Source organism: Limulus polyphemus, unplaced genomic scaffold, assembly GCF_000517525.1.
Source record: "Limulus polyphemus unplaced genomic scaffold, Limulus_polyphemus-2.1.2 Scaffold1217, whole genome shotgun sequence".
NCBI lineage: Eukaryota > Metazoa > Arthropoda > Merostomata > Xiphosura > Limulidae > Limulus > Limulus polyphemus.
In genome coordinates this window covers 277,285-287,098 of record NW_013666827.1, presented here as the reverse complement: position 1 = coordinate 287,098, position 9,814 = coordinate 277,285, and the positions used below count along the sequence as shown (strand labels likewise).

General features: G+C 31.3%; 1 protein-coding gene across 5 annotated transcripts in view; it reads right to left on the bottom strand.

The window, feature by feature from the left end:
- The window catches only part of LOC106462655 (tyrosine-protein phosphatase non-receptor type 11-like), a 35,040-nt gene that overhangs the window by 23,054 nt on the left and 2,172 nt on the right, over nucleotides 1–9,814 (bottom strand). For all 5 annotated transcript variants that reach the window (XR_002611325.1, XR_002611324.1, XM_022389975.1 and 2 more), the window contains exons 2-4: nucleotides 5,805–5,936; nucleotides 2,767–2,961; nucleotides 2,196–2,358 (exon numbers count right to left, since the gene is read on the bottom strand). Coding sequence is in view for 3 of the 5 variants with exons in the window: in XM_022389975.1 (XP_022245683.1) it covers nucleotides 2,196–2,358; nucleotides 2,767–2,961; nucleotides 5,805–5,936 (490 nt within the window). In the remaining 2 variants the exon portion in view is untranslated. The remainder of the gene's footprint in view (nucleotides 1–2,195; nucleotides 2,359–2,766; nucleotides 2,962–5,804; nucleotides 5,937–9,814) is intronic.

Genomic DNA, 9,814 nt, shown 5'->3' with positions numbered 1-9,814 from the left:
ATGAGAATAGAAACGGAATAAAACAAGTTTCGTTAAAATCGGGCCACGGGTTACCGAGTTAGCACCATTTTTCGGGTCACTTTTATGAACATTTCTAGCATGAGTAATTTTACATCACACTACCATTTGTGCTCTTTATGAAACTTCTTTGTTCAAATCTATTTCCTTGTCAATGTTCCCATCTTCTTTGAAAAATGAAATGGTCTTTCCTTTTATTCCCGATCAACAATCAAATATCTTTTCTTGAATTATGAATAACACGAATGGATTGAAATATTTAATTAAATTATCTCAAAATAAACCTTCATTTCGGTGCAATATTGAAATTAGCTCTGAATAGTGGGTGACCCCACGGATCACGGGTGGTCTAGTATTAAATACAATTGGGTTTTTAGTGCATTAAAATTTGTAGAAACAGGTGTAATTTGACTGGATGGTTCAGTTAGTCAAGTGAGAACAAAACAAACACCACTTTACACATTTTTTTTTTCTGCTGAATAAATGCTTCCCTTGGTCTATAAAACATTATTTAAAGTAGTTAATATAAATTAATCTTACTATTAAAATAGATATATATTTCTGAAAACACTAAATAGAGTATATTGCTTTTACTATCCAAAGTCATAAAATTTGTTCTGTTCTCAAACAGATGTGGCAAATATTGAGTTAATACAAACAAAAGGATCTTTTATCCACTTTGATTTGTACGTATTTCAACATCAATTCAGCCATTTGGAGTTTGATATCACTTAGACAGAGGTTTTCTGTTTGACAGACAAAAAAATTAAAACTGCATGTATATTTTGCTTTATCTGTTAATTTTTAAATATACATATTTCTACTTGACAGAAACCAACTGGGAACATTAAAAATGTTAGTATTACCTATCAACTTTTTTAAAACCACTTTCGAAAATTAGAATAAAATAAATTACTGTATAATGCTTGTTTATTTTACAGAATTTTCACATAAAAAGCTATTTCTACATAGCTGTTCCTAATTATGAAATGACAGATTAGCAGAAAGGCAGCTAGTCATGAGTATACACTGCCAATTTAGGTTACACTTGCCTGACCAAGTAGTGGGATCTGACTGTCACTCTTATAGTGTGACCATAGAGTGGAGCTTAGTTTTGCATCAACAGAACACAAAGCATGAATCTTTATATTCACAGTCTGGGCACACCAGCTACTAAGCAACAACCGGCCCTTACTTACTCATTTTAATATATAAAAACATAAATCATTGTGTACAGATATTCCCCAACAGTTGACCGTTATTCTTTTAACGTATATTTGGGTACCTTTTTTGTCAGTTTGAAACACACTAATACATTTAACTCAAGTCTGCAGAGAATTACTATGATCTTCATAAGATTGCTGCATAGGTACATTTGGTAGTTAACTCCTTGTCATACCTTTAAAAGACACATAAGGTCGGTTCCAATGTTAATATATCTAGAATAACTGTAATCTGTGTTTTAATTGTTCATCATTGTTTAAAATCAAACCAAAGAAACATGTCAGGTAGTACTCTGATTTTTTTCATTAATCTTTTTGTCTAATAACAGAATATAAGGAGATCATTAGACTTAACAACACAAATTTACTATGTTCTATATATTTATCTTCATACAAACACTAAAATTCCTTCAAAGAATCAACCTTATTAAAAACATCAGAATTAAGTTCAATATCGTGCTTGACCTCCGAGCTTTCAACCTGAAATTCATTCAGACTTTTACTGTTTCAAAAAGAGTTCTACTAAGGTTTCATTATCCCCCCCCCCAAAAAAAAACACGAAAAAACTGGACCTTCAAGATACGGTATCATATAGAAGTTTAGGAACAACAGTTAGACATGACGTTTTATTAAGTCTATCAAAATCTGATTTACAACTGGTTTTGGGGAAAATTATATAAAATATATTGTGAAAATCACAAAAAGAAATATAATATCTCAACACAACTTTTAAAAACTTTTTGGGTCTTCTAACACTTAATATAGACAAGCAATAATAAAAAAAAGAGAAATAAAGAACACACATCACCCTTATACATACTCAAATATATGTGTGCACTTTAGCCTAAAAATGGATACTGTACAGAAGCTAAAATCTTACATTAAATAAATGTTAAAGTCACGTAGAACCCGTTTATCGTCTATTAAATGTGCAGTTTCTAGCAAGTTTAATACCTGGCATCTAATCATTACATGAGTAACTCGGTCATCTGTTCGAACAGACAAAACATAGTCTCCAGGTTTACTTTGACTTTCTCGTACTAAGAAGCTACCATTTTTTCCTTTTTCCAACACCAGCTTCTCGGTTTCCTTCCCTGACAAAGGTCCATGAAACCAACTGAAATTCATATAGAAACTTGTATTTAGTTACTCAACTCAACTCAAAATTTAATATATATATATATATATATATATATATAGAAAAAGATTTTTAACAGAAGAATAAACTTCATCCTCCATTTTTCAAAAGTCACCATGGCACTAATAACATCTATATAACATAATTTTGATTTACTTGTGTTACTCTAAGCACACCATGAAACATACTTTAATCATTCAAATTCTGTCAGAGGGCTGTAGTAACAGAGAAAATATTAGTGGAAAATTTAGGTTTTAAACTGCCCAGAATAAAATATGTAGCCCAAAATCTGCCCTATCAGGCATGCAGTATTGTCATTCCAGTTACAGTTCGGTGCCGTACATTATCCAAAAAGTAGTGGATGTTAACTTCCACCATACTGCTTACCGATCGGTAGTAGGGTCTGCACAGTTAAGAGGATACCTCAATTCAATAACCTCTCCACTTTTTTCTCGTAACTGACCCTGATTTTCCATGTAGTACTGCACCAGCTCAGCTAGAGTGGCAAACTTCTCTCCACCATACAGATCATAAAAGTCACCCGTGTTTTGAATCTTGATGTGTGTAACTTCTCCATTTCTCCTGTAAAAATTAGAATAATGCCATGAAAAATATAAGACTGTTCACATTATCAGATAAACTTTATTTTACTTCAAGTAACACAAGTTAAAGAAAATATGTTTCTCATATCAAACGAATATACCCAGTGGGAACAGCTTTAAAGCCTCACTTGATGTTCCTAAGTTACAGTAATGTTAAGCTTGGCTATATTAATATCTAAATGTAATTTTTTTTCAATTGAATTCATGTGTTGGCAAACACGACTTTACAAGTAACCAGAACTTGCTGAAACCATGGCACCAGATTGCCATGATGGCTTATTAAAATGGTTAGGAGTTTGATAATTGTTTGTGAATTTTTCATTAAAAAGAGGTGTTGTTTTTTTTTCCTATAATTATACATCAGAAAAAAGGCTGGTAAACTATTTGCATTTCCTATAAATATTAATACATCATAAAGGAATTTAAAACTGACATAAATACTTTTAGATTTCTGATATTTAATTACTAGCTTATAAACAAGCATATTAGCAGGTGAAGGTTCTTGGTTGCCAAAACAGTTGATGTTCAAAGTTTCTGTTTCCTTTATAGGACTGTCAAAGTATTTTTAAAAACACTGAATTGCACAAAACAGCTGCACGTGTATATTTTATTTATATCTAAAATGCGTAACTTTCATAAAATTAGAAATTGGGCCAAACATCTTCTTGGGACAAGGTGGAGATACCCCCCCTTTCCCCTCACTGGGTTGAGCTGCTATCTTTGCTCCTAAATGTTAAGAGATACTTGGAAATCCTTGATTGTTTGTTTGTTTGTTTTTGAATTTAGTGCAAAGCTACACGAGGGCTATCTGCACTAGCCGTCCCTAATTTAGCAGTGTTAGACTAGAGGGAAGGCAGCTAGTCATCACCACCCACCACCAACTCTTGGGCTACTCTTTTACCAACGAATAGTGGGATTAACCGTCACATTATAACGCCCTCACAGCTGAATGGCGAGCATGTTTGGTACGACAGAGATTAGAACCCGCTACCCTCAGATTGCGAGTCGAGCGCCCTAGCCACCTGGCCATGCCGGGCCCGGAAATCCTTGAAGGGAAGAAAAACCCAAAAGAAAATATAAAAGAAAGGAAAACTTAAGCCACAATGAGTGTGTCTATAGAGAAGATATCCAAACATATTACAAAAGATCTGTAGAAATCACACACACAAACGTGTATAAAACAGTAAAAGCATGACAGCAATTAAAACAGAAGAAAAAAGCCATCAATAAATTAAAAAAGACAAATGTTCAAAAGATTTAAACTGTCATAGCATCTTTCTAGTTAAAAGATGTAAAGAAACTTGTTACGAAAAAAACAGAAGAAACAAAGAGAGAATCCATACATTCTATAAAAAATTTATTACAAAACTCAGAACCAAATAAAAATAATATTATATCTGGTTATCATAGATGTTTATAAACTATAATATAGTGAGAACTGAATAACCACACACAACAGAGGTGTGGGCTCAAGTGTTACCTGAGCAGAAGACAGAAATAACTAACCTGACCTGAAAAATTATCAATCATGCTATGTAACCCAAAATTCAGTTTTTAAGACTTATGGGAACATCCAGTAAAAGAATCTTAAAACCAAAATGACATCAATTCCTCAACACAGCACTCCAACCCTAAAGAGGGGGTGGTATCTAGGAAATGATGAAGACTGAAAGGAAGAGGAAGTAAAGGAGATTCTGCTGTCATGATAATGGTTTTGAAGTCAGGTGTCTTGTACGTGTACAATTTGATACCATATGCTATATGAACTACATTCAGAACTAGTAGAAGTAAACATAAGTGGAAGATTAAGACATAATTGTTAGTTAATTTCTTTTAATACCTGTGCGCTAAATGATTTCTTGATACCTAAGCTATTATGAAAATGATATGTTTATACGAAAGCCAGACTTCTCTAATTTAGTATTCCAAAACTTGTACTACTGTAATATCACTTTCTTAAAGACACCAGGAAATTTCTTCAAGTTTTTCCTAGTCTATGCAAAAAAAGTACTTTATGGAGTTTAACCTTAGTAATGGTTCATTTCCCAGACTATTTAGACCCGTGATCCATATCTAGAATTCATTTTTAATATTTCACTTATTTTAGTACATTTACAAGAAATATTATTTACATGTAGCGGGTTCTTACTAGCTACTTTTATATTTGGCATATGATTCACAAAGATTTTGAAGAAATTAAACCTAGCAGGTTTTTGTAAAATTATATTATTATTATTATTTAAAAAAAAAGAAAAAAAAAGAAATGAGGTCAGATATTATGAGACCACCCACAAAATTCTTTATAAACAAAAGTTCTGCTTCTTTATACAAGTACTAATAACAACAACATAGTCACCAGTTAGGTTTACTCACGTTACTTTTACAGATATACATAAAGCTAAGCCTATCTCATTTAGTAACTCACTGATACATTCGAAACCACTAAGTCCACTAACTAGCTAACTGTACATGAACTCCTAGTAATAGCACTCTTAAGTGCTTGTAAACTCTAGCCTTCCTAAAGAATTAACACTGTTTACATGCTCATTTTAACAGTTCTAAATTTAATAAACATTTACATCATATTTAAGACTATTTTTATTGGAAAATCCAAGCTAAAAATTACTTCAGAACAACAATGTCTACTGGATTAAAGAAATATTTATATTACAAAAAATGCCACTAAGAAATAACATGCAAATACAGTAAGTTCACAGCAATAGAGTTTAGTCAGTTTGCACCATAACTAAAAAATAATAATATTTAAAGGACTAAAGACTGCCAAAATAAATTAATCATGAACAATCTAGAAGATTTTATTACCTCACAGATAATGTAAAGTCTCCCGGATTCGACTTGCTAGGACGAGCCAAAAAACTTCCATCAAAACCTCTTTCCATTAGCATTTTTTCTGCTAGCAGCCCCGTAATGTTGGGATGAAACCACCTACCATGTCTGAAAAATTAAGCAGTACGTAATATATATATACTATCAATAAAAATATTCTTAGGTATTTACTACTGATAACTGTGTTACTTACTAGTACTAGTCACACTGGACGTAATGACATATCTCTTACAGAAACATCCCAAATCAAAAGCAGAACATGATTTTGGGCAAGATTTATGTTAAAACTCAATTGGTCATCCCGTATCCAATTATGAACATCTGTTGGGTAAACCACAAACTATGAATGTGTCAGGTGGGTATGTTAGTTGTTTCTTGTTTGCAATTCTTTAATTAATATTAAATTGTGATTCTGCAGTTCCATTTCCCGAGAAGAAACTTCTGTTGTGCCACGAGATTTTTCCTACAAAACAGCCTCTTCTTGACTCCGTAAAGATACGATAGTTAATCATTCCTAGACTTCACTTCTTTCGGCACTTTTTAATTTGCCAGGGTTCACTGGGATTTGCACAACTTTGTGTGCCAGTAAAATTAGAATTATATATATATATATATATACACGTACATACAACTTCATCAGATCAGCTAACAACTCACTCACTTCTCTCTGTTACTATACTTCCCGTTCTTTTGTGAAGGAGGTCAATATTACATCACAAACACGAAAATTATATTAAAAAAAAAGGTAATCTTAAAAACTAAATTTAGAAAAAAAACAATGATTATTTTATACACGATTCTATAAAAATGAGATTCTTTCCAGTCTCCAAATTACTAAAATAATAACTTACTGTACAAGGTTAAAAAACCCCGATGAGACTGGAAAACAATCTCATACACTCTACATGTTTTGACGAATACTCTTGCATCATCCTCAGGAGTGTAATGTTTTGCAAAAAATAACACTGATTTATACAATTAACAATTTATACAACTATTAGTATACAAATCTTGACTTTCATATGGTAATTTAAGGAAATACATATATATATATGTACTGATAAGTAAACACCAATATTAACATTTGTCATCAACAATATTTTACAGTATTTTCGTTTTAAACATCAAATTAAACAACTAACAGTTTTCCTGGATGTACGTCGAGTTTAATTTTATCCTTTTAACAAACCATTAAAAAACTTACATTTTCTACATTGGAACTTCTCTTTACAGCTTGTACATATATATACATATTACATGTGTGTGTGTGTGTGTTAGAAGATGAGGTTTACAGGTATATAACTGCCAAAACCACCTCTATACTCTACAGCTCTACTAGTGTAGGCTTTTTCCCAAGGTCAACCCACATGCATGTGATGCAAGGCATATGTGTATGTGTGTGTGTGTTTACATGCTAGTAAAACACACCTACACATGTAAAAACTACTACCCACACTATCCTAATAGCAAGAACATGTGAGCTTCATAATGAAACTTGCCATTTCAATGTTTCAATTTGAATTTACCAGTTCTGTTGCAGCAACAAACAAAAAGCCTACACCTGCACAAGTATGGCATTTAGAGGAATACAGGATATATATTTCAAAGCAATTCATGTTTGCTCTAAAATTTACCATAGTGTTTGTCAGCTCAACACTAGTATAAAACACTTACATATAATACATGTTACAGCTGAAGAATTTCTTTGATTCACATTTTGTGACTCAGGTTCACTTTGAGTTTATTAACTACTGTAAACTACAATTACTTTAAAGCCATAATCATGCATTACCACAGTTTGCAAGAATAATGTTTGTGAATTACAAGTAACACTTTTGGCAATAACCAGTCTGTAACTGTTCTTAATAAAGCTCAACATTTAAGAAACATGTTTGTACAAACTGCATGATGTTTTATTGTTGCTAACAATCTAATGGCAGAAAAAAAAAAACATTATCAGTATTGTACAGAATAAGAAAATACATGTTTGATGTAACTACTCATATACTTATAAGTTTAAGATGTAAATTGCTAGTGTTTTCATATCGAGCATAGTTCTATTATTGTGAATGGCAATACGTTTAATTATGAACCAGCCATAGCTAATAATTCTATACTATTATAACGAATGCTTCATGTATATAACAACAAACATCAAACTTCTTGAATGAAGAAAAAAGTCTTTTTCCAGTGCAAGTAATTTTTGGTATATACTTTATTGTTTTGACTTCCCAATTATATTGGACTAGTTTACTGAAAAAAAATACAGGATTGTACTCTATGTTAATTTTTTTCTTCTTCCATTCACTAAATTCTTTTTATTTCATATTCATGCATCTGAATCCGTTGCAAGCAGACAAACATTTTAGCACGATTATCACCTATCATTTTCTTCAGTAATAAAAAAAGATGATGTTACACATTCTAAATTTATGTGTGTAGGAATTTAGTCATAACAAAATCATTATCAAACTATGCAACCACATGGTGCTGACTCATCTTATATAGACTGTTTTATACGTCTACTGGCATACATGTACACTTGAATTCAAATTAACTAAACTTCTAAGAAAGGTACATATGGAACTTTTGCAAGATAAAATACAATTTTTTTTTCCTCCTCCTACAAAACAACATCATGATGGTTTTTCAATTAAACTATATATATATCATTTGATTCTAGATAACGCAATGAAATCAAAATTCAGTTTTTTCACTTCTTCAACTTACTTCAATTCTGGGGTTACTTTGGGATTCTGTGACTCATGGTTAAGGAGTCTTGAGTGAAAATCAAACTTAAGAGGGTTTAGTATTCTTGAGTGACTGGTAATGTGAAACCACCAATATATTTTAAAATATATTTAACTTATATTTATCATTCTGGCATCCATCTTTGAAATGTCTTATTTTGATTTTTACGGTAATGAATAAAAATGAAATAGAACGTGCAAACTGAAATGTCAGTGAAAACAGAATTAAGGTCATGTGAACTTTGGGGACAATCATTCATACACTTTTCAGATACTTTTTCCAAAATTCATATAAATATGTTACAAATGGTGCACTCTTTATAATGCCTTGCTCAATTTAAATGATTTAGTATACAAGATGATGTCAATAAGACTACAGTTTTCATGTAAAACTTAAGTGTCTAAGCCCTTCAATAAAAACAAACTGATAAAAAAAGAAGTTTAAATTGGACACTTTTATTAATTTTTAATATTTTTCATGATTAAAATGATTTTTTTTTCACACATATCTACACATGTTACATGTGAAAAAGTCTAAGCAAAGAAATTCTACAATGAAAATTTTTATTTGAATGTTTTTTACTATATACAATTGTATGTACAATGCATACACACAACTGAAATGTATGAAGCAGTCTCAAGTTATAACAGATAAAGAGTTAATGGGTAATAGGCATTTATTATCACTCAAAACCATGTTTCGCTAAGACATTACTAGCATTATTATCATCAATCTATAATGTTTCACATACACTTAGACCCTATTTCTAATCCAATTACAGTAAATACAGCAGGCTTTAAAACAACTTTTGGCATCTTCATGTTGAGTTCTGCAGAAAATTTGTCTTACATTTTGCTAGTGGCTCTCTCAGCCATTTTAACATCATTGGGTGCCATTTCTTTTATTCGAACCAAGATTTCAATGAGGTACATTGTGTATTTAGTCTGCTCAAAATTTTATATTTTTTTAGACTGAAATACAGCTTAGTTAATAAGCTTGATAGATTATAATGGAATTCAATGGTACTGATATAATAATTTATGATTTCTTGGTTATTCAACTGTATATATTAAACCTAAAAAAATTATTTTGTTTCAAATCCTCCACGTGCAAAATTTTAAAAGGCTTAGCAACCTACATTTAGCAGAAACCAAGTACAAAGGTCGTAACTAGAAGATATAATTGTTTGCTTTACTTCTTTATTTGCTGTTCTATGTTTTAAGAAAAATTAGTTT